This window comes from Falco punctatus (assembly GCF_963210335.1).
Source record: "Falco punctatus genome assembly, chromosome: 3".
NCBI classification, from domain to species: Eukaryota; Metazoa; Chordata; class Aves; order Falconiformes; family Falconidae; genus Falco; species Falco punctatus.
Window position 1 is genome coordinate 115,343,968 of NC_137582.1, and position 25,076 is coordinate 115,369,043.

General features: G+C 52.8%; 1 protein-coding gene across 8 annotated transcripts in view; it reads right to left on the reverse strand.

Moving 5' to 3' along the window:
• The window catches only part of RPS6KA1 (ribosomal protein S6 kinase A1), a 41,526-nt gene that overhangs the window by 6,377 nt on the left and 10,073 nt on the right, over positions 1 to 25,076 (reverse strand). For 2 of the 8 annotated variants that reach the window (XM_080378760.1, XM_080378761.1), the window contains 13 exons: positions 11,956 to 12,009; positions 7,124 to 7,240; positions 5,946 to 6,027; positions 5,567 to 5,647; positions 4,672 to 4,751; positions 3,948 to 4,054; positions 3,329 to 3,366; positions 3,060 to 3,202; positions 2,484 to 2,554; positions 2,144 to 2,232; positions 1,864 to 1,928; positions 742 to 844; positions 312 to 439 (listed from right to left, as the gene is read on the reverse strand). In XM_080378760.1, the coding sequence (XP_080234886.1) occupies positions 312 to 439; positions 742 to 844; positions 1,864 to 1,928; positions 2,144 to 2,232; positions 2,484 to 2,554; positions 3,060 to 3,202; positions 3,329 to 3,366; positions 3,948 to 4,054; positions 4,672 to 4,751; positions 5,567 to 5,647; positions 5,946 to 6,027; positions 7,124 to 7,240; positions 11,956 to 12,009 (1,158 nt within the window). Of the gene's footprint in view, positions 1 to 311; positions 440 to 741; positions 845 to 1,863; positions 1,929 to 2,143; positions 2,233 to 2,483; positions 2,555 to 3,059; positions 3,203 to 3,328; positions 3,367 to 3,947; positions 4,055 to 4,671; positions 4,752 to 5,566; positions 5,648 to 5,945; positions 6,028 to 7,123; positions 7,241 to 9,933; positions 10,233 to 11,955; positions 12,010 to 12,107; positions 12,887 to 13,479; positions 14,287 to 14,342; positions 14,498 to 25,076 lie in introns of those variants that run through there. The other 6 variants (XM_080378764.1, XM_080378765.1, XM_080378766.1 and 3 more) reach the window with 6 other exon arrangements.

Consider the following 25,076-nt stretch of genomic DNA (forward strand, 5'->3'; position numbering starts at 1 on the left):
GTGGGCTAACACTGGCTGCATCTAGCATGGTGCATTTCAGTGGCACCTTTCAACCCACGGGCATTTATGCAGACCTCCCGCTAGCATGGGTCTACTTGGGGAGAGAAAAGCAATCAGACTCGCATTGCCCTGCCAACCTTTGCACATGACAATCAACAAAACCGAAAGAACAGGATGCAAAAATTCAAAGCAGCATGACATTGCTTCAGGCTTCCCGTTAGCTCTGCTCCAGATGGTACAGAGGTCCCACGGACCCACTCTGGAGTATTACAACAGCTTCGAACAGTTGTTCCTCTGTCCCCACTTCTTACCTGTACAACCGAATGTAGAGGTGACTGGGCAGCTTTCACCTTGCCGTCCTCCATCAACCCAGTCGCCACGAAACTGAAGCCTCGGAAGAGCTGATGGGCTCCTGCACTAGGGGGGATGCCTGGGGAATCTGCAACAGGAGTTGAGAGGCAACGTGAAGAGGGATGACTAGTCCTGTGGAAGCAGAAGCCTTCCCCTTGCTACCAGGACCTGCGGCTCCTCCTTAGTTTATTTGAGACAAGAGCCACACCACGCAGCACCGAGCTTACCCCTAACACCCCAATGTCTAGTGCACGGCCACCTCCCCAGTGCTGCAACCATCTGGAGCTGGCAGAGGGCAACCCTTGCCCCGCTGGCACCGGCAAACCGGTATGAAGCTGTACGGTACCATTTCACACAGGAAACTTTGGCTTCGCGTGAATTATTACAAACCTTTTGGCGTACGGGATGTAAATTCTGTGTCAAAATAAAAGGTGTCATCTGGCTGGCCGACTGCAGGCTTGAAGGGCGGTTTGATTTCCCTGCGGTACAGCTTCTGCAAAACAAAGGCAGCTCAGAAGTGCTCCGGCAGGTCAGCGCTCCCGTAGGCGCTCAGAAGGGTGCAAAGGCTTCCCAGGAATCGGAGGCCAAGAAGAGATTTTGCAAAACTAGAAACAGCTCTGTGGCTTGGCATTTAACTACAGATCAGCAGTCTGAGGGAAGGCTTCTTGGCCGGTGGAGTGCTTCTAAATCAGTTTGTGGAGAAATGCTGCAAGCTTTACCATATATTAAACCAAGGGGGGAAAAAAAAAAAAAAAAAAAAAGTGTTCTACATGTAACTTGACCCCACTCCAAAACCAGTATCCATAAAGTATTTACCTTGCCAGGCTCTTCCACCTCTCCTAACTCCTGTGAGGGCTTTGCTGACTCATGCCTCCCCGGGGACAGCCAGAGGAGATGCCCTAGGAGGACACTGGTATCCCAGCTCTCCTGTAAATAGCCTTTTAAAATTGCTTCTTGAAGCAAAAATTTTAAAGAAGCTTCACTAGCACTGCTGGAGGTTCGGTCTAGCAGCTTGCTGGGTGCCTCAAAAGCATTAGGAAACTGATCTTCAAAATCCCTTACCGAGTGAGGGAAAACAGGGAAGAATCAAAATTATATGGTAAAGTAGGGAGGTGGCCAGAAGCAACTGGGAAATGCCAGTTCAGTTATCGCCCTGCTTCTCTGTACAAAACAAGGTCTTTCCTTGCCAGAAATGTTTCCCCAGTTCCTTCCCACTTTGTGCAAGACAATCCTGGTTGTGCCAAACCCCAGTTAAAACCTGCACCTTACTGCTGACAGATGAGTAAATTCAGACTAAGGCAAGATCACAGGCAACTCAAGTATGAAACAGTTATTCGCATGACAAATAAGAGTTTCAGTTTTGGGAAGGATTATCGGAACAGATGGAAACAGGGATTGGTAACTCTCCCATAGCTGGTCAAGCATCATGACTGTGCTATTACTGCAGTCAGCAGAACTGTGTTACTGGTGCTGAGCAGTGAAGACGCTTGCTTTTATGTTTCTGACACTCACATTCCAGTCGATGGTGGAGTAGAAAGGATGGCGCTTGATCTCTTCTGCCCCATCTGGTCCAGAACCTGAAAGATGCACCCATGGAGCGCATTGCATTAAACCACCGACAAAGCGAAGGCTACTACCACACACGCCACAGCGCCCGGTATTACGGGAAACCTGGCTGTAATTAAATCAGCCCATTAACCGAGCACAAGTGTGAACATGCCGCTGACCCACGAGGATGTGAGAGGCCCCGATGCAGCATCAGGTGTATTCAGAAACCAAAAAAATGTCTTACCTAATCTGTTGGCTGGATTCCTTTTGAAAAGGGCTCGCAGGAGGCTCTGTGCTTCAGAGCTCAGGAACTGCGGCATGCCCAGCTTTGCTCTGGAGAGGAAGTTAAGCAATGAGTTGCAGGTTTAAAGAAGTCAACCCACAAGCTGACTGCAGCACCTCCACCCCCCCGAAAGTACAATCATCTGTTTGGCATTTACACTGCACCCTTCAAACTAACTGTTGATACACCACCACTTGCCAAACAATGCCATTAAGTTGCGAGAACCCCTGAATTGCAACACACTCGGAGAAAGAGCAGAAGTTTGCCTCCTATACATACATGAAAGAGAAACTCCTCTTACTTGAGGATGAGGGTCATCGTCTCCTTACGATCCTTCCCCTGGAAGGGCAGCGAGCCGGTGAGCATTTCAAACTGGGAGGGAAAGAGAAGATGGGGAGGTCACGTCTAAGCAAGTCTGAGGGTTACCCAGATCCCACTGCACCTTCATCTGGGAGCGCGCCAAAGCTAGTGAAAAGCTTGCAAGGTATCAAAAGCCTTGCTCTAAAAAAGATCGCAGACATCATATTTTTACCAGGTTTGCAGCGGGAACACGTTCAAGCCAGCGCCTGGCTCCTGCGGGAGCCCTCGGATTCAGCAGCTGCCAGATGGTGGCACCAGATCTGCACAGACACCCCCACCCCAGCGCTGGGGTGGCGGCGGACACCCCCATGCACCCCTCCCCGCACACCCCAGTGCTGACCGGGACAAAAGCCCCAGGAGCTTCGCTTCCTCGAGAAACACGCGCTGCTGGCTGCCTGCCTGGACAGCCTGCTGCAGAGCACCCCCCGGCCACACACCTGCTGGACATGCAGCATCACGCAGGGGTGCTGGAGCAGCTGCTCTGCCGGGTCCCCAGACACGCTGCCTGGCTACGTACCATTAACACCCCGTAGGACCACCAGTCAGCACTGTGCGAGTGGCCCTGGCGATTCACAACTTCTGGCGCCATGTATTCCACCGTCCCACAGAAGGAATAGGCTTTCTTCTCGTGGTCTATAGCCTCCTTACTCAAGCCAAAATCTACATAAAAGAAAAACTGTCAGCAGGTACCCACGTGCCCCGAGCAATCAGAGTCACGCAGAGCGGAGAGGACTAAGAGAAGCTCCGTATTTCAAGGACCAACCTTGCTTTTGTGGAGCCCCTTACCTGTGAGTTTGATGTGCCCTTCTTCATCCAAGAGGATGCTACAGCATGAATGAAAAAAGCAAGTTTTTACTGCCTGAAATAAGGGCTGGTGAGAACAAGCAGATGCAGCAGAGGCCGAGATGCTCCCAGAATCCAGAGGAGAAAGTTATCTGCCCCTTCCCCCCGTGCTTTAAGCTCCATCACCAAGCCATGAGTGGCACCAGGAGCAGCTCCCTTCTCTCCACGCCCTCAACTTCGCATCGAACGTGACCCACACAGGTTACACCACCATTGATCCCCCACATGACCCAGGTAAGAATAACCAAATCATGCAGCTGCTCCGTGTCTCTGCAGAGGCCCAGAGCCCCTAAAGGCTCTCAATCGCTTAGAGCCTGAGCCCAGAGGCTGCCAAGGACCACTGCTCAGACATGTGGTGCACACATACTGCCTCCGCAGCGCTCCTGGCCGTAACTGCTGACCAGAGGCACCGGAGCCTCGTGGACTGGCACCATCACCTTCCATCTGGCTGGCCCCAGGGCAGCATCCAGCTCTGCTTTGTGGCAGAAGGCTGCGGCGTTTGCTGCCTGCAGGCTGGGGACTGAAGGGCTCAGGTTCCCCGCCTCGGCTGTGCCACACGTACTTCTCCGGTTTGAGATCCCTGTATATGATTCCCAGGCTGTGCAAATGGTCGAGCCCCAGCGCCAGCTCTGCCAGGTAGAACTTCACATCCTCCTCGGTGAACATGACCTGCAGGAAGGGAGAGGAGGCAGACAGGCGTGGGGGTTACACCACCGGCAGCGGGACCACCTCTGCTGCACCCATACAAGACCTTTCACATCCACGTTGCTCCCTCCTGCCCTTTCACACCTAAGACTCCCAGGCTTCGCCAGCCGTCCTAAGGTATCAATTAAGCAGCAACACCGAAAAAACAAACCAGGTTGCTAAGCAGCAGGCAGGTTTTCAAAAAACTCTTTGTTTATGTTCACTGGGTTATGTTCCCAGTTGTCTTCACCTGGCATAACTTCTCGTTACCCCTCCCACTCCCTGCCCTTGCCCCATCCCAGCGAGGCGACACAACCAGCTGACACCACAGCAGAACACGGTTCTCGCCTCTTTTCATTCTTAATGTGATGCTCAGCAGAAGCTGCTGTGGAGGCGAGACCTGCCTCCCACGCCGCTGCTGCTCTGCCAGAGCAGAGGGCTCCTGAGCCATCCTCTCCTGTGGCCAGCTCTGGGCTAGCAGCAGCATGGAGGTTGTTTCCACCCCTCTCAAAGACTTTGCAAGGATCAATCCCTTCTCCAGGCAATTAAGCACAGATGAACTGAGAGCCTCAGCAACCACCGAGATGCCAGAGTGTACCCACCTCTTTGGAAAGCCGAGTGAAAAGGTCACCTCCTCGGAGGAAATCCAAGATGAGATACAGCTTCCCCTCTGTCTGGAATGCTGAAACACAAGCCGGAGCAGGAATCAGAGCCCTCCGCTGAGGGAAGGCTCCATGGTGTTACATTAATCACTTAAATCCCAATGGCTCCAGTTGTGCAGATGCCCTGCATGGTTACTAGGTTAAATGCAGGTAGGGCTAATTATGTGGGGTAAATGAGATAGCCTGTCCCTGATGTTGAAACGGGAGTTCAGCAGCAGCACTCTGGCACCGCAGAAAATCCTCATTTTAAGGGGGGGGGCGGCAGGGGCTGGTTCCCTTTCAGTCAGTGATGCCCTACTGAAAGGGCTCTTCTCCTGAGAGGCACTGGTCACTTTACAGGGAAAGAAGCTGTCCTTGCCTTCCTCAGAGTCAGAGCATCAATCCTGCCAAACTCTGGCTTGACTAGTTAACTCTGCTTTCTCAGTTCCTCCTGATTTGATGTTTTAATCGCAAGGATTTGATGTTTAAACCTCTTCTCCCAGCCCATGCTCTGTCCCCCCCATTCAATAGCTAGAGCAGGCATGGGACCAAAGACCATTGCAGGAAAGGATTTGTGTTAAGGGGACTGTGAAAGCTCCAGAGCAGCACGACCATTGAGGGATGCAGACTGGTCCAGGCCTCTTCTCCATTTCAGAAGTATCTCCAGAAGTCTGTTAGGGACCATGAGAGACTCTCAGCATCCTCTAAGCAGCTTCTGCTGGACGCCTCATGCTCATCTACCTGCTTATGGCAGACATGCCTGCAGTAGCATCTTTCTTTATTGTGCTTAGAAGCAGTCAGTGCCTGTTTGAGCCTGCAGCCCCTCTCCCAGTGTCCCAGCTAGCTCCATACTCACCATAGTGGAGTTTCACCACAAAGGGGTGGTTTACATCAGCCAGGATGTCCCTTTCTATCTTTGTTCTTACTCGATCACGCACTGTGGGGAGAGAGAGGAACAGCTCAGACAAAGCAAAAGGCACACAGTACCCCGGTGTCAGCCTTGCCAGCCTTAAGCCCTTTAGTACCAGGCAGCTCGAGCCAGATCTTTTCCCACCTCCATCACTGCAACAAGGGGTTTTTACAGGTGGAGAGAAAAGGAAGCTGTTAGGCTGAGATAAGGATACACCCCTCACACCCCCACTACCCCACCCCCGATCACCCTGGGGCCAGCAGTGACTACTGCGAGTGCTCTTTAAGACAGGGAGGATAAAAGCATCGCTGTACAAGTCTCCTACCTTTCAAGGTTGCCTTCTTGAGCACTTTCATGGCATAGAGGTGGTTGCTGTCTGGCGGTGTTATTTTTCTCACCAAGAAAACCTGAGGCAGAAGAACACCGCATTTGCCAAGCGCTAAACATTAGCAGCAGGAGTCGGATGCTGCTCAAAGTGACAAACCTCGCGGTAACGCTGCGAAGCAGCTGGCCACAGGACTGGTGAGAAGCACTCCACGTGAAACCCCATGAGGTTTTCAGGAAAGTGCTGTGTGTAGACTCCTCTCACCCCCTATCTCCAGCCACTGCAGCACCTGGGCCTTCATACTGCACTTTCCTCCCCTCCTGTCTTCCACACCTCTTGCTCACTCCTACAGTTCCTGTGGGGCTGGGGCTGATGCCTGGGAGCTGTGATTTGAAGCTCTGATGCTTCAGTGTACTGCAAAGCCTCCTGGTGACTTGCTGGTTTGACAGCCAGATCAACTCCTCATTATTCAGGTCCCGTATCCTCTTTGGATTTTTACCTCCTTCCCTTCCCTGATGTCCCATTCTACCTGGTTTGAGGCAGCCTCAGAGAGACACGACCTTTCTTCTGCCTAAAGCTACTGCTGCATTTGCCCAGAACAGCACGGAGCCCTGTACAAGCCCCCACTGTTAGCACTGATAACTGATTGAGACATGAAGCTGATTTAATGTGCGAGCAGATGGTCTGTAAGAGACCTGGATTATTTACACATTGAAATAGGTAAGAGTTACAGGCTACTTCCTTCCCCCTTCACAGAAGGGAAACCGGACCATAACGGGGGCCAAAACCAGTCCCTGGCACACAGCATCATTTCTGAGAAGACAGGAACATGCCTGAGTCCTCCAAGTCCTCAATTCAACTGCCAGCCTGGCAGCCAGCTAGAACGCTGCAGGAGGAGGTCCTTCTGCTCTGTGGGACACCGACACTTACGAGCAGAATCCCACTCCTACCCTCCTGATCATCGGGAAAAAGGATTACAGGGAGCTCTGGACATACAGGCTGGCCCTTAGCAGAAGGCATCACTACGGTTGCCTTTCAGGTTAGAAGCAACCATTTGCTAAGTGGGCTCATCAGTCAGATTCTCACGATCTGGTGGGAACAAGGAAAGCAGTTTCGTTGGGGACAGTCCCTTTTGTCACCATTTATCTGGCATGACACATAGGAAGAAGTGAACTCACCTTGCCGAAGGAGCCCTGTCCCAGCACCTTCAGGAGCTCAAACTGCGAAGGATCTGCCTTCTCGGAGCCTTCCTTCACATGGTGCGTGATGTTGATTTCTTTCACAACACCTTCGCCCTGAAAAAGAGGGGACACGGCTGACTGGGAATACACTCCTGAGCAAGAGAAAGCAAGCCTTATCGGATTAAGGAACCAGGATTGCAGTTACAGCCTCACAGGAACCACATCTGAGAGAAGCATAAAAGTTGGTGCTTGTCACAGGTATCTCCTGGCTTCAACATCTGGAATAAATAAGACATCGACAGCTCACAGCAGGCAGCCTTGGTGCAGATCCTGCGCTCTCCCCAAAGGCTCCACTCCCTGCACCACAGGTGTTGCACTTCTTTGAACTGCATTTCAGAAGAGCGCTTGAAAAGCACCTTCCTTTTTAAGGCACTGGTAGCAAAAACAGGAGTGTTTATGCCACTAAAAATCCCACAACACAAAAATACAGCACTGTTGTCAAAACACGGCCAGGGCTCGCAAAAATCAGACATGTTGGAGCCCATCTGCTCAGCAATCTGAGCAACTCTGCAACATAAGTCTTAGTGCATCTTCAGCACATACAGATGATGCTTTAACAGACTTGAGCCTTCAAGAAGATTGAGGGGAAGCCAAGGTCTCTGGCACATGTTTTGTTTAAAACACATTCTTTTATTTTAAAAAAAAAAATCAAGAAGAAAAAGAGATTTAATCAGCAGTATCTACAATAAATTCAGCAACGAAGCTAGGCCAGCGTACGAGAACAGCCACAGACCCTGGGGTGATGCTGAAACACCTCCTTTCCCCAGCAAACCCTGTCCATGCCCAGGGCTCAGCCCAACAGAAACCCCTTGTGCTGCTTTCTGTTTGCATCCCCAAAATAAAGACTTTTTATACTGCTCGTCTTCCAGCTGTGCCTTTCCCTCTGCTTCTCGTCATCATACCTAGGCAGTACATCAGCACTCAGGTTTCCTCCGAGCCTGAGCTGCTGACGCCCCTCTCCCACCCGACCATAGGGAGAGCCCACAGGGCAGGCTGGATCGACTGCCCACTTCTACAGACACGGATCTTACTCCGGCCAGAACCCCCTCGCAGCTGCATGCCTTGTCAGGACAAGTCCAGGCTTCTTGGCACTTCAGTCTCACGCTATCCAGTGTTAGAGGCAGTCTGGTTGCTATTTGGACCTGCAGGCCAGCAATTAAGTTCCAAGGGGCATTAAATTCTGTTGCTCTCTGACCCTAGGGCAGATGTGGCCATCAGAAAACTGGAACTGCTATTTCGTTTCTCCCCTTGCAGAGCCGGGGCGGGGTGGGGGGTGGGGGGAGGGAAAGCTACGCTTTGTTTTCTGAAACTACTCAGATACTTGGTCTGGAACTCACCTAATCGAAGTAGCTTTTAAAAACAACAGGAACCAGGTTTGAGGCTCTGCCTCCACTCTGCACCCCAGCCCACTCCCCACCCTCCCAGCACCTTCTCGGGGAGGGCAGCCTGGCCAAGCGCCCGCGGATGTGGTTGCCTACCTGCAGCGAGCAGCCTGCCCTCCCCGCTCTCATGCTTGGCTTTTCTCTAGATTAGGAGGGAGCTTTGTTTCCATGTCAGTAGCTTTGCTCTCTCAAGATCCTCCATCACGCAGACACAGCCCTAGCAGGGAAGCCCACGCTTGCAGCACGCACAGCCCCAGCACGGGGAGAGGGCAGGGGGGCAGGAGCTCCCTGCGTTATCCAGCCTTTTGCTGGTCTCGGTGATCACAGACAAGAAAGATCTTATAATCCCCCTATCAAAAAGTTTTCATGTTCCACATGATCTCCCAGCTTAAATCAGCCACCTTACACTTCTGGTTTCGTTGGGAGCTTAGCCCATGGCGCACAGCTGTGGGTTAGGAACAGCCTCCCTCTTCTAGCCAAGAGCCTGAGCAGGAGTCAGCCAAGAGGTCTCCGCCTGCTAGTCCTTCCACCTTGTCCAGCTCTCCAGGGAGTAACCCCACAGCAGGGAGCAACCTGGGGATGGGACCAGTGGAAGTTGTATGTTCTTTCCCTCCCCCACATCTTCATAAAAACACGAGAAAGAAATTGGGTCTACACAGCATCAGCACTTGTACAACCACGCACGTTTCACCCTGTAGCATCACACACCTATGCAGAGAGGGACATTTAAAATGAACTCCTGTATCCACCTCCAAGGCACCTGGACCCAACCTCCTACCACAGCAATTCAGGAGCTGCGGAGCGATGTGTGTTCACAGCTGTGGGAATTCTATGCCTTGGCCAACAGCAAGACCCAGTGTGTGTTTAACTGCAAGTCGTTTCAGCAGCCCAAGCGGCATCTGAAGGCAGGCAGGGATTCGCATGCGCCGCCTGCCAGCCAGCCCGCATCGCAAACACTCATACACACCAGCTAGACCAAAAGTGGCATCAGCAGAGACACTGTTGACAGCTTTCTGAGAAAAGCTTTGAGATGCCATTTGGTGTCTTGCTGACACAAGGGAGCTTTCCTCCCATGGACTCATCCAGTAACTTGCAATTCAACCATGAGGACTCTGGCGAGCAGCTCCTACAGCCTGTTGAGCAGCGCACCAGAACACATCTCCAGCACAAAGCACCTGCGTGCTGCCCAGCTGCAGCACAAAGCAGCTTTGCTTGCATCAAGATACGTTTCTTCCAATAGCACCATTAAGCAAACTAACTCAGAAGGCAGAAAAAGCAAAGCAAACCAGACTGCTCCGAATATCCATCTAAAGCATCTGGATGCGCAACCAGTGAGACCAAGAGAGGCAAAGCGGCAGTACTGACCGGGCTGGAGAGCTGGCTGGGGGCAGGCAGCTGCAGGCTGCAGGGCTTGGCTCGATGCTTCCTCTGCAGCCAGAGTGCAAGGAACGCGCAGATGCGAGGAAGTTTAGGGTCCCTCTCCATTCTCCCATCCCGATCAACATCGCACAGCCCCTGTAATTGCCACCCCTGTGAGCTGCCGGGGGAGCTCGGCCAGCTCCTGGGGATCAGGGAGGCTCCCGCAGCGCTGCATGGACACCCCACGCTCGAGGTTACAGGATGGAGGAGATACAGGTGGTTACAGCCCAGCTGCATATGCGCAGTGGAGACAAGCGACTCGGTCACACGGAGCAGGTTCACGCTCCCACTCCCCAGCAACAGCGCTTGTGGTTGGGGCTTTTTTTTTTTTTGGTTTTGCTTTAAAAAAAAAAAAAAAACCAACAAAAAAACCCCTCACAGCTCATCGTTCCCATTTTCACATTTGGATTCCCCAGTTCAGACAAGATGCTGGCAGAGAACATACATGGTCTAGTTAAAGTGATTTCCATCAAATACTGCATGAATCTCATGTCAGGCCGTGAGCTTTGGGGGCGTTTCCACAACGGGGGAATATTTTGGAAGCCACTTACTAAAAAGGAAGAGAAAAACTCATGAGCCCCCATACAGAAGTCTGACAGCACCTCGGAAAACTGCACATCTCTTTGCTCTCACACTGGCGCAGGGATGATGGCTCACCCATGATGGCATTCAGGGTGCATTGATCCCATGGGCAAATCCTCTGGCATCACGAGGATTTGCATCTAGTCTGTTGCTTGCTTTATGCTGCACAAGAGCCCTTGTCCTGCACACTGGAGCTACCTATGAGCCACCCTGAGAAGTTCCATGCAAGGTATTTTTATGGGCATTTCTGTTGCAGACAGTTTCTGGACCCACTGCTGCCTGGATTTATGGGCAGGACAGAGAAAAGGTATTTTAAGCGCTTGTTCTGCTTTCTTCCCCTGCCAAGCCTGCCCCCCTTGACCCTTCCTTTGGGTCAGGACAGATGTGTTCTCTGCAGCAAGACCCCAGAGAGTGCAGGTAAGAAAGAAACCCCTTGAAATGAGTAAAAAGACACCCACGCCCCTACAATTAGAACTAACCCCGTCTCAGCGCTGATTTCTGAATTTCTCCCGAGAGTGCAGAGCATGAAAAGAGAATCTTGGTTTGGACCCAGAGAGGCTACTTATGACTGTCTTGTCTCCTCCACCCCCATAATGTGCTCTTTGAGAACCAATAACGAAAGAAACAAATGACTTAATATCAGCGAGACAGCTGGTCCCAGCTCCGCAGAGGGAACCTCAATAGCTGATGAGGTCCAGAGCCGGAGCAGCACGGAACAGCACCGTGCAGCCACTGGGCACAAGTCTCCGGGAAAGTCGGCTCATACTGACACCTCCTTCATTCTGCCACAGTCCCCGTGAAACAGAAACCCTGCCCGCAATGTGCCGCCCAAAGATGAGCATCACTGCTTCCAAGGAAGCGTTGCCTTGCTCAGTGAAGCCGTGCAGGAGATGCAGCCAGCCAGCTCTCTGTGTGTGGGCCCGGCAAGATCTGATAAATCTTGTCCCGACCGACACAATTTTGCATGTTGTGTTATCAGGCACTCGGCGCGGGGAGAGGAGCCTCAGAAAAGCAATCAAAAACCCCCACGGTATGTCCACGCACCTAAAATGCTGGAGCGCCCACCCCAGCAAGCTGACAAGATCAGAAAGCCACAGCAGACATAAATGACAGCACGGAAAGGGGTTTGGTGTGGGGAGGAAGGAGGAGGAGGATGAAGTCAAGTCCAGGATGTCATGTGAACAAGTGAGTAATAGCTGCTTTCTGCATTAGCAGTCCCACCTAGCTGAGCCAGGCTGCCGGGGCGTGCTGCGAGGAAGGGTTTGCTTCTCAGAGAGGTCCCTGCGGGCTCTGCTCACACCCTCGCGTACGTGGGACGACCTGTCGTGGGACAAAGTGTAACTCAAATGCATGCGTCCCCCCCAGGTGCACATCTGCGTCTCTTACCTTGTCTGCTGAGTCCACGAGCTCCTTCTCTATCCAAGTGATGTCTGATTTGGCCTGTGGGACAATAAATAAGTGTCAGCACAGAGGGGCTGTGATACTCTGCTAAAGTTTTCCCAATGAACTTGTTCAGCAAGGCCAGGAGAGCTGGTTACAGTCACTGGTGGTGCCCCCCCAGACATCCCTCCTCGGGACACGATTCTGAGCTGCGTTGGTGGCTCCAGCTGCTGTTAAAGGCTTTGATACACTCTGACGGGCGGTGGAGAGGGACACGGTGCCGGCACTCGGTGACGTGTATTCCCCAAGAATCACAGCACCACCACCAAGGAGAGAGAATTAATTTCTGGTAGGTTGATTAATGTTGAGATCAGATTTTACTCTCAGCTGGACAAAGTCCAAAAGCATCTGTTCCCGCAGCGGTGTGCTGGGTCTGCAGGGAAGTCAGGCACCCCCGGCAAGGAGAGGGCCTCTCTCCAGGGGCACGATCCCCGTTTCTAAAGCAACCAGGAGGAACATATTCAAATGCCAAAACTCACCACATCCCTCGAGGGGAGGGCAAGGCCAGCCCAGCTGCTCTGACAGGTCCCTGAGCAGCATTAGAAATGTCAGTTTACGCTGCCTCTGGGGCCAGATGCAATTCTGTGAACCCTTATATAGGGAGAGATGCAGAAGCATTTAAAGGGAGCTCAGAAAAGCGCTGCTCAGCTAGGATACAGCTCCTTCTCCCCCAGAACCTCAGGCTTAAGGGAAGAAGTAAGTTTTTGCAAGGTCAGCAAGTTTTTCCAAGGTCAGCCCCCAAGCCTGCTGTATGTCAGTGAACACACACAGATTTGCTATCACATCTAGGTACTCTTCCACCCGTGTTTTAGATAATGACCTAAGTTTGAATAGAAAAATCACCCCCCCCCAAAAAAAAAAAAAAATCAAATCAGATTTGAAACATTTCCTCCGAGAGGTTCAAATCTTTGGCTGCGACAAAACTCATGCGACTGCAGACAGAAGGGATCTCAAGAGAGACTCGGGCTGTGACTCCTCTGGTGTCTTTTCAAGCAGTTTATCAGCACGATGGAGCCTGTGGCGCTGGCAGGGCTCTTCGGTGCCAGCAATGTCGACGAGGTGGGAACAGCACGAGGCAGAGCGACCTGAAAACGGGACGGGAGCTCCGGGGAGGTAAGAGAAGAAAAAGCAAGCCTTGAGGGAAAGGAGGAGTTGCATAAAGCCAGCGAGATCAGAGTTAAGAACTAACTGATTTTTAGCTCCGGAAGGACTGAATCAGATCGGAGGGGGCCCGTGCAGTCACCTCTTCCCCTTCCTCCCCCCCGTCGCTCTGCCCCTGCAGAGCAGCCAAGGTCTCTTTGGGTCTGGGAGAAGGTGGCTGTCCCGCCGCCGCCGTGGGAAGCGATGCCTGGGGCAGCTGGCTGGCACACCCACCAAAGCTACAACTAAACCCCTTCCCCAGCACCCAAAAGTGATGATGGAAACCTCAGCGGTCGCCCCCCTACCCGCCCCGCTGGGGATCACACCCACCCGCAGGGAAAGCAGCTTCTTCATGGCTCCTCCACTGCACCAAGCCCTGCCTTGGATGGGGACGGATTGATTTTGCTCCCACAAGCACGGGTCTCTCTGCCGGTCCACCCTCCCAGCACAAGACACTGCTCCTGTGAGCTACCAGCCATCTTCTGGCACCCACAGCCTCACGGGAGGCCATTTTACACCGGTTCCTGCACCGCTGGGAAATTATATTTGCTGTTCCTGGAAAATAAAAGGTCAGGTCTGAGCCCAGGAGGTCCCTCAAGTCAGAGGAGGAGAGAACTTCAGAACTTCCCAGTTGCCTGAGACCTGCACAGATGGCTTAGTCATCCTAGGTCAGGGGCTGGGGACATACATACAGGGTGGGTTTTTTTCCAACATGAAGTTCAAAATACAAGTCCTCCTGCATACTTTCCCCCTTTTTGAGGAAGGATTTTACAAGCCAGAAGCCAAGAGACAGGTTTGTTTTTGCTCGCGTTTTGTCACTTTGCTGGTTGAGACCGTCACATCTAAATGCAAGGGGGAAAAAAAAAAACCTGCAAGAGCTTGAAACAGATTACGCTTTTGGCATTTCGCTTCCTATTCATCAACAACTAACCAGAAGCTGTTTTAATTTCTGTTGCTTCAACACATGCTCTGGTCCCAAAACACTCCCAAATTCTGGCAGCACCTAGGAAAGACACTTCTTAGAAAGCAGTTTTACCATCAGAAATGCCTTTTCCGAAAGAGAAGTCATTAATTAAAACTGGCTAAGGTCTGGCTCTCTAAGGTCAGGCGATGCACCAGCTTCTTGCGTCCTGCAGAAGGGACAGAGCACAGCGCTGTATGCAGAGCAGATATTTTATCAGCTAGACACTTGCCTCCTGGATCCTTGGCTTGCTGCGAAAGAGGAGCCTCAGCATCTCCAAAGCTTTGGGCTGCTATTCTCCCATACTTTGCAAGCTGGCTTCTGAACTTAGAGCTCTCTGCAGCACCCAGACCAGCACGAGAACCCCGAGTGTAGTAGTTACGTCACCGGGATGTATTTTGGGAGTTTTCGCTGAAAGGAAACTGCGGTTTCGTATGTGGAAATTGCATTGTGTGGCGATGGCTGCACAATACCAGCAGCCAAATGAAAACACTGGATGGCTTTACGGGTGCTTAGGCATGGCTCTTTCCATCAGCAAATCTCAGCAGGCTTTTCAAGAGGATCAGTATAGTCCCCCATGTCACAGAAAGAGCAATTTCAGTCACTACATGCGGCAGCAACCAGCAATTGAGAGTCTGCGCCGCTTTCTTCTCCAAAGTTACACCGCCCTTGCTCTGAGCAGCACAAACGCTGTCCCTGTAGGATCAGCTGGATTGCAGCTCTCCAGGGAAGGGGCCGGGAGGAGGCAGCTTCTGCATCCTTCCCTGCTTTGTCCCTGCCCCACACCAGTCACCGCTTGGTCATCTGCTGCATCAGGTCTTTGGGGTGCTGCTGCCGGGCCCCACGCGAGGGCTGCACCCTGACATCTCACGGGAGGGTTGCACAACACTGCCCGCTGGCTCCAGCTCAGCTCCTGCACTGTGACGCTGCCCCGTGCCCTGCTCCTACGCACCAAAGGATGCCTTAACGGGGCCGGGCTGGGAAGGAGATGGGAACCGGCCAAGTCAGGCAGCGCAGCCACAGGGAGCGGAGCAGAAAGAAGGACATGAGCCCTATGGTTCCGAATCAGTTCTCTCCCAGTTTCTGTGTTTGCAAGGAGAAGAGAGCCATGTGCTTACTTCCCAGTTCCCCTCAAGAGGCCATCTGCGTTTCATCTATGCAAAACAGATGCCCTAGATGGTTTCAAAAGTTACCTGGCTGTTTCACCAGTGTCACTGCAAGGTCATTTGCTGTTCTGCAGAATCCCTTTAGCTGCCCCTACTCTGTATCTTCAAAGAGTCACAGTTCCTGCCAAACTTCTTGCCAGACCAATGCAACTTCTGCCACTGTTAAGCTGCTTAGTGCTGCCCTGGACCGCAGCATTCGCACTGTGCCAGGCTGCAGCTGTGTCGACACAGAGCATCCCCATTGCTCTTTCCCACTCCTAGAGCCCATTTGCCGGCAGGGATCGCTCCCCCCTCAGTGGTAGGAGGCACGAGGCAGCTCAAAACAGTTCTGCGCAGAGAAACACAGAAGCTGGAGCTTGGGCTTGGGCAGCTACAGCTCGTGCAAGGAAAGCAGCTGCAGGAGGCAGGCATGCTTCGGCATGAGACAGCACGATGCAGTGCCCCGGTCTGTGGTCTGGCCACTTTTCTGAGAAGTTTTCTGACCTGTGTGTTAACATGGACACCCAGAATTGCATCCTCACCCTGTCTCGCCTTGCCGTGGGCCTGGCTCAGCCTACCTGCCCCTTTTGAACCCTAGAAACACTGCTTTGAATTCCTGAGGCTCTTCCCAAGGAAAACAGCCACCCTGAAGCCCCTCTGCTAAACCCAGAGACCACTTGGGCAGAAGCAGAAGCCATCAGCTCTTTGCTTTCAGATGCAGTTAATGGCCACAGAGGCAAAGGCTGCTGCAAGAGTGCAAACCCTTTTTTGCTTTGCTGTCTCTGCTCCCTAGAAAAGTGACTGGAACCAACCAAGCAGGTGACAATCCCAATATAAGGTGATAAATCTAAAGCGAGAAGCACAAGTCAAAGGGAACTGCGCTGCAGGCAGCTGCGTGTCTATAGGCAGGTTGTGAGTCTAAGGGCTGAGGCGAGGGAAGAGCCTTCCTCCATCATGCTTCCAAATCATCCCGGGTGAGTTTGATGCTTTTAGGGCAGAATTAAGTCACTACTAGGCCTTATTCCGTATTTTTGAAAAGCAAAAGGATGGTGACAACAGTGGGTTTGCCAGTTCTGTTCTTCCGTTCCTATACCCCTGGGTCCTGGAGAAGTGAGATGATGCTGTCTGAGCAGTGGTGGGCCAGACGCTGGCACTGAAGTGCCAAGACCCGTTTGTAAACTCTGCGTGAACCCGCTGTCATTGGCACATCAGTCCTAGGAAAGACGATTCCCAAATCCATCAGTGCCAGACACAACCGGTTCCCTGTGCAGGGGTTAAAGATGCTGTAATCCAATTCTGTGCCAGCAGGCAGGACTGTGGGACTAAGCTCCAGCAAGCCCCAAGGTCAGCTCCACAAAACAGAACATTTGCCAGCCCTATAGATTTAAACCAGAATAGCTAGGGAGTGCCTCTGCCTCCTGCTGGGATCCAGTTACATCCCACGGAGCACTGGAACAGCACCCAGGAGGGAAGGATCAGGGTTTCATAAACAGGAAGGCGATGGTGTGAAGAACTGCTGCCTGAAGAGAGACAGCTGCTGGCACGTCAACACGCTCCAGCAGTGGGACCGGTGCCCCCACGCTGCCCAAAGGGCTGTCCCCACGGATGTACAGCTGCTGGCCAGAAAACACTGGATGGAGAAGACCTCTGACCGCGTGGCTCGTGCAGATCCTCCCAGTGCAGACCGCTCCTGGGTACCAGCCTCAGGAGCTTCACACTCCTGAACTTTTGCATGCAGTTATTTTATGCAACTCACTCCAGGGCAGTAACAGCCCTGCAGAGCAGCAACTCCCGCTCCGGAGGGAGCTTGACATAAATGGGAAGCAAGAAATGCTGCAGCTTTGCAGAGGAAGCGAGTCTGGAGTCTGATTTTTGCTTAGAGCAGAGCAGCAAAGGCTGCTCTGTCTGGAACTTTTTTTTTTTTTAGAGTGGTGGTTCTCAAAAAGGGGAACAAACAAAGCACAGAAACCTCGGCAGTCACTGCCTCCCCTCCTGCAAGGGCCTTATTTGGGCAAGCCTGGTGGCTGGTCTCATTTGCAACCAAAGAATTGACCAGAACCACGCATACTTTTGCCTGCACTGCTTTGGTGGACCACCTCCAGTGCTCCCGGGAGCCCCCTGTCCTAGCCCCAGCCTGAGGAGTCCTGTGGGATGCTCGTCCCTGAGTGGCACCGCTCTGCCCCGAGCAGAGACATCTCACAGCCCTGCAAAGTGAAGGGCTTCGACTTGTGGTACCCGGGTCTGAACGGAGCCACCGGCCAGCACGGAGGATGGGCTGGACCAGTTCAGAGAGGTGGGATGGAGAGAGGGGAGCTGTGCCGCCAGGCAGAGCCATTTTGACACGAGAGGAAGTGCTGCCCACAGCAACGAGATGGTCGTATCAGCAGCTGCAGATGTTAACTCGGTTTTTTGCCATCCACCGACTTCCAGGAAAGCAAGGCAGGCGACACGAACTACCCCCACAGGAAACCTGCCCTCTAAGCAATGCCTCTCAAGAAGCCTGCAACTGCTCCGGGACCTCTCAGGAGCTGAGCAATGTCACCACAGACCTGTGCCACACACACCCCCTACACGTGGCACAATCACCGCGCCAGCCCACCGCCACTCCTGGGGCTTTACTGGGAGGGGAGAGCAAGAGCTAGGTCAGTCAGCTACTGACCTACAGGTGCTGCTACTCCCTGTTTACTCAGGAAAGGAGTTGTTTCCTGGCCTGCAACTCACTACTGCCCAGAAGAGAAGCTGAAAACAGAAGTCCAGCCAAGCAGAACATTTGGCGAGATCGTACCAATTTCATTCAATTGCCAAAGTTCAAAAAACACATGTGGGAGAATGTAAGAGTTTCACTTTATCTAATTCAGCAGGCACTGCAGTATCAAGGTTGGATTCAACAATTAAGCACCAAAGCAACCTCTCTCATGCTTACACATACCACACACACAATTAAGAAAAAAATACTAATTTGAAACCTCAAGCAGATTTAAAAATCTCTCCACCCAAGAGGAGTTCTCCCACACACGTTCCGTCGGGTTTAATCCCAGCCCGTGCTCCCTGGGCCATCCAGCTCCCACAGCCCCACCGCCGCTCTCCCTCCCAGGGATGAAACCTTGTGGGCTCTGCTTTTCCCACTCCAGCATCACCCCAAACATCACCGATCCAGCACCACTGCAGGGATGCCTGCTCAAATCAAGGTCTGACCACCATTCCATTGCATTCCATACCACAGGGTTACTTTTGCTTAGTAGGTGCATGCCCCCATCTGCAAAAAGCCAGGGAGAAAAGATGTGAGACCTCTCACTTGAGCTCCTCAGCCACTTCCAACCACATTCAGAGCAGGAAAAGCTGCGGAAGAATTCAGTCCTGGGGGTTTTATAAAAACAGGCAGCAGACAGAGGGAAGAGGTGTGCCTGTGCCCCTATGAGACATCAGAGTATCAGCAACAGCTTTTGCAGGAGGAGGGAGAAACAGGACAGTGTAAATGCTCGGGGCCACAGACAGCGCTTGAAAGAAGAGGGAGATTCCTAGAGCAATCCAAGAGGATCTGCAGGGAAAGAGACGACTTCGTTAGTCCTTTAAACTAAACTCACGCTGAACAAGGGCATTTGCTGTTTTGACAGACAAAAGCCTGGGGAGGCAGCCGACTGGGGGGGGGGGGGGGGGGGGGGGCGGGGAGCAGGGCCCACCGTGGGGTGCCTTTGAAGATGGAAGTCTTGGACAAAGTCACTTTTACAGCTAAGGAGCACCGGAGACTTCGGCAACTGGAACTTAGCAATTAGATAAGGACGGGGGCGGATTCCTGGCAGGAGCTTTGCTGCCAGAGGTCTGCACGAAGGGATTACTGAGAGGGAACAGCGCTGCGGTGGGGGAGAGGCATGTTTCACCCCACGCCATCTCCAAGGACTGTTTTATTGGTCTCTTAAAAAAATGGAACAAACCAAAAAACGAGGGATGGAGAAGAAACTCAGGTCACGTAGGCAGAGCTCTGCACAGCAAAGGCGCTGGTAACGCCAGCATCTAGAAATCCTGTTCGCCGCCACCTTCGTGCACAAATTCTGACGGAGCCAAGGCAGCTGGGAGAAGTGAATGTCCAACTCCATCATGGCATGGATAACACCGGGAACCTCCCCACAATGGGCTTAAAACAAAAGCCTTTGAACCCGAGCACCCTAGAAGCACTGGGACATCTTTCTCTGGGTGATTCCTCTCCACTCAGGGAGGCAGCCAAATGCTCAGTGTAAAATGAATTTGGTGACCCTTGGGAAGGGCTCTGCTGCCGCTCCGAGCAGTCATCTGGGCTCCTCACAACAGGGGTTACAAGCAAATCCCTAAAAAGGGACAATTCAGACCAAGACAGTGCAGATTTACCCTGTTTGATGTTTAGATAGAGCAGTTCCACCCTTATGTCTTTTCATGGGCCCCTTCTCTCACCGGCAAGTTCACGTCTCTTGTATGGCACAAGGTGACGCACATCGTCCTCCGTGGAGGTGAACGGAGCTGTCACAGGGAGGATGCAAAATCCCGGGGGCCACAAATGGACACAGCACGCTCTGGCAGCGAGGAGGGGAGCAGCAGCAACAGAGCACAGGGCTCCCCAGCAGAGCGTGGGGGGACAGCGGTGACAGGGACCGGTGTCTGCAGCCGTGGGACAGGCTGTGTCACCCCAAAGGGTTGAGAGCGACAGGGACCGGTGTCTGCAGCCGTGGGACAGGCTGTGTCACCCCAAAGGGCTGAGCCCAGGGCCCCCTGCCAGGCTGGCTGCCCGGCCACCGCTCCCCCTTGAGCGCACTCCAGCAGGTGGCACTCGGAGCATCTTCAACGTCCAAAACGTGTTTCTGTTCTGAAACAGGAGGGTGAGGGCCAAAAGGACCCATTTCATAAACACCCATTGTATAAACTCCTCTGTGGGCAGAGTCTCTAGGAGCTGATGAAGGGCTGAGATGTTTTCACAGAAAAAGCCTGAGGCTGAAGAAGAGAGAAGGCAGAAATGGCCTCACACAGCAGAGCTCCCATGGCAAGGCAAGTCCTTCTGCTTCACAACATCGTTTTTGATCTGCTCCGTTGTTAACAGACTCATTTGACCCGGAGCACCAAAATATCTGCTTTATGCCAGAAAGCTCAGGTCCTTTTTGGGATGCAGAGAGCCGAGAGGTGAAGGCACAGGCATCCCCTCGCACTGCCCAGTCTCCCCCCTGCTCCTGGCTCTCTCCAGGGGCATTTTGGCACCAGATCCTGAAAGTTGTTTTTTGTTGTTTTTTTTTTTTTAAAAGAAAGTAAAATCTCCCCACCCTTTCCAGGCACTACAAGCCACAGCGGGCCAGGATCAGCTGACAATGAGCAATTTGGGCTAAAGATACAAGCTCAGACAAAAGATGTTCCCAAACCCCACTGAGGCTTTGGTAGCTCTCCTGCCCTGCTGCAGCCTGCCATGGAGCTGCGAGAGAAGCGTGCACAGCCAGCAGGACTTTGCACCCACTGAAATGAGATGCTGGAGAAGAAAAGACCTTTAACTGCCAGGAGATAAGGAACTAAATTATGCAGCTTCTACAGAACAAATTAGTCTCCATTTAGAAAGTGCAAAGGATACAGCCTCCCCTTCCCGCAGCCCTGCACACGTTTCCCAGCAAGGAGGAAAGGTCTGCTCTCAGAAAATCCAGATCAGCTCATGCTTTGATGATGGTAAAACCAGGAGACCCCATCCCAGGCTTTTCTAAATGAAGACTATTACTTTTAGGAACCAGCACTAAAGCACTATCCTCCATCCAGGCACGACACAGCTTTGCTACTTTCAGTACAGAATTCAAAAACTTTTTTTTTTAAAAAGAATTCTTTTCCAACTGAATTATAAAATCTAACGCTGCTTTCACAATGAGAAATAAGACTTGTTTGCTGCCCCTGGAGTTATCGTGGGACGTGGGAACTATTCTCTATCGCAGGAACGCAGGAATTCCATACTCCTCCCACAGCACACATGCTGCCGGCAGTTTTCTTGTTGCAAGACACACAAAAAGTGGTCTCAGGACTCGGTAAAGCCTTTGTTTGGTACCTGCCAGGTTTTGATTCACGTGTGCTGGGCGAAGCCAGCTCTCTCCTACTCCCTGGGAAGGCCACACATGTGAGCCACGCTGACAGACAAGCCATCGGCACATTTTCAGGGTGGCTTTGAACTACAGCAAGGTGAAAAGGAAAAAACCACATCCAAAGCATGGCCTGAGCTGTGCGTTACCAACACTCCAGTGAGAGCACCCGGGACAAGCCCCTGCTGTAGCAAAGCACAATTTTTTTCACTTAATACTTGTAACTACTGATGCAGGCAGTGGCTGCCCCCTCCAGAGCTCAGCCATGACACAGGCACACGCCTGCGCTGGCCCCACTGGGGACAGGCCCCTAGCACGATGCTCATCATCCATCCCCTTCCCAAACGTCACAGTACGGGAATTAGTCACCCTGAACACTGGGAATACCATGTTTTGTCCCGTTCCCCTAAGATACAAAAAAAAAAAAAAGCTATTTTAAGGAGCTTTTTTCCCCTGCTCTGTCCATGCGGAGACCCTAGGGCTCCACTCCCTATGCTACTGCATGGAAGGAGTGACCCCTCAAGACCACCGCTGGCCCCAGTCCCGGTGCTCCCTGGCTGGCCAGTGACGATGCAGAGCCACCGCCTCCCCCTCCGTAAGCAAATGCTGCATGTTCCTGACCTGCAACCGGGCCACCCGGATAAATACACCTCTCGGGTGGCGAGGAAATCAATACCGCCACACTCAAAATGCTTACGGGAGCACAAAAAGGTTGTGTTCGCAGCCCCTTCAGTATTCCCAGAGCCATGCCAGAAGCTCTGCTGAGACCGAGGTTTCAAGTCCAAACAAGTGATAAACACCATCGTTTTCCACCTCCGAAGGGGTGCCACATCCCAGCTGCGTGCTCCAGGACGGGCAAGGGCAGGACCTGGATTTTGCGCAGCGGTTCGGAAAACCTTTGTGCCTCAGAGCATCGCTGCAGTGAGATCAGCTGGAGTTTCAGGGAGGCAATGCCTCTGCCTCCATCGCTGCATCCCATGGAATTATTCAGCGGCTTTCCCTAAAGGTGAAGGAGAAGGGCTCCAGGCAAGGCGGGAGTCCCCACCGGACAGCTGGGACCATCCTCCCGCACGGTCCCCAGCCTCCCCCAGCCCCACGGCAGCTCCTGGCAGGCAGCACAGTGCAACCGGGGGGAAAAAAAGTTATTGCAGCTTCACCAGGAACTATGGAAGGAATTTACTGCTTGTGTCAAAACTAGGCTTTGGCTTCCAAATAAAGCTGAGACTTGTAAAGCTGCAGGAGCTTCAGCAGGACTGCTTGTGTGTGCAGGGAGGGTCTCGGATTGGCATCCCAGCCAGCTGTGGAGCCAGGGACCCCCCAACCAACGGGACTCAAAGCGCCCCGTTGCTGGGCTGGCATGCTCCAGAGACCCAAGCCCAATCTGACCCCTTTAAAAATCAAATATAAGCTCTTTGGTGCCAGCCCTCTGCTGCTGTCCCTGGCGCAGAGGGAGCTGCCACCACCCCATCCCGAGGAGCCCGTGACTCCTCCATCCCTCCAGGGAAGCGCCGGCAGAGCTCTGGCCTTGCTGACACTTCCTCCTGGGTCCACAAAGAACTTGACTTCGGCAATCCCGTGCCCCCTGGCTCAGACAGCCGGGAGAAGCGCGGCCGAGGAGGGGCTGGCAGGAGCACCCCTCGCTTTCCTGCAGGCTCCGGAACTCCTTTCACTCTGACGGGGAGATGGATGACATGCATTTCCTCCAAGGTACAGCGCACAGTAAAATATTTTTTTTTTCTTTCCCCTTCAATAAAAAAGGCTTTCTGGAGACAGAGCTTGAGGCGGTTTCTATTAACCCACAAAGGAGATGGAAATGGAAGAGAAGAAAGCATAGCAGTTTTGGTGGGTCGGCATGCCACGCATGAGGGCTGGCTGAGCACCACTCACTGGCTCTGCAGACTGCTGCATTCCTCGTGTGCAAGTCCTGTAAACTGACCCCTCTTCAATTATTCATTAGTCTGCAGCTCATCAGAGACTCTGCTCCTCAAACAGGCATTTATTTGTTGTTGTTTGGTTTGTTTTTTTCTTTTAAGAGCTCAGAAGCTTGCTGTTACCCATAGCCCAGCCTTGCCAAGGACGAAGAGCAACCGCTCTGGCAGGAACAAGCCAGGCAGCTGTCAGGCATTGCTTTAACAACAAACCCACTTGATTACTTCAGCTGACAAGATGGAGCAGCCAGTTTAAATGAAGAGCTTTACCACTGACAGGCTGAAAAAGCCGAATGTTAAAGAGTGGCAATAGCTGCAGCCCGGTCCCTGCGGTGCAGAGCGGGAGGCAGATCCCAGGCAGCACCATGCCATGCTCGAGATGTTCTGCTCCCAGCAGGTTATCCCAGGTTCTGTGCGGTCCTGGGGGACCAGGCTGGCCGGAGCACTCTTGGCTGGAAGCAACAAAGAAGGGGCAGTGGGCAGAGAAGGGATTTGCTCAGATACCTGCTTCTTCCCACATTTGATAGCTTTCCAGTTCTTGGAGAAAACAGCAGCAGCTGTGCAAACACGCTGGGCCGTTTCAAAGCAGAGCACTTCACTTGTTTGTTTTAAAACCCTTCATGTTAAGAGGCCGTGATTAGAGCGGTGTCCAATACTGATGAGGATCACACCACTGGACATGTCTTCTGTCCTGCGCTCCACCTGGAGCTGGAGCTGACGTGCAATGCTGGCAGCATGCAGCCTATGCAACAGAGAGCCCTCCATCACCTGGACACTAGGTGGGCGCACAGGGCTTGCCCCTTGGTGGTCAGCAGGTCTTGGATGCCTCTTTCTTCCTCCCCCACTGCAAAGAGAAGGTGCTTCAAGTTTCCCCTCTACCACCCACTCGGTGATGCAGGTCCAGAGCAGATGGGACAACTGTCAGTGGATGTTCTGGCAGGCAGCGATGCCTGCAGCAAGGCACAGGGCAACGTCTGGGCGAAGGAGAGAGGGGCACTGCTGGAAAGCAGAGCTGTGAGCCAGCACTGGTGCGGTATGCCATGAGCACAGAATCACGGAAGGGTTTGGGTTGGAAGGGACTTTAAAGCCCACCCAGTTGCAGCCCCCTGCCCCGGGCAGGGACACCCCCCACCAGCCCAGGGTGCTCCCAGCCCCGTCCAACCTGGCCTTGGGCACTGCCAGCATGAGGGAGCAGCACAAAGCCTTCCCCTCTTACATCCTGCTGGAGAAGCATGAAGAATTCCCAGTTCACAACTGGAGGTCAAAAGTCCAGGAGCAAAGTCCAGCCTGCAGGAAAGCTGCCCCAGTTCTGCCCAGTTTGCAGGCGGGAGTGAGAAGTGCTGGGCTCAAGGCCCTCCGCAGGTGCAGGAGTGTAGCAAACCCAAGAACCAGCCTTATTTCTAGCAGCATTCACCTGCTATTGAACCACACGGGGGCTGGCACAGAGCTACCCCAGGTAGATGGTACAACCTGTTTCCTCCAGCTCATCCCAAAGAATTACAATCCGGAGCTGTGACTGCGACTCTACTTTGTCATCACTCGAGCGTTACAGCAGCGTGTTTCATCCAGAACAACACAAACTAATGTTCACACTGGTGATGCAGGTTATTTCTCAGGCCAAAAGTGTCCGTGTCCAGGGTTCCTGCCTATCCCTTGCTGAAGAAGCTGCAGGGGAGGACCTTTCTGCAAGCGTTACCCATCAGGACACGAGAACAGATCAGCAGGAGCTATACAGATCTGGGAAAGAGCCGTGCCCTCCCCTTCACTGCATTCCCACTGCGGTTTGTTGCCTAACAGCCACCGAGCAGGTAGGGCACCTCAC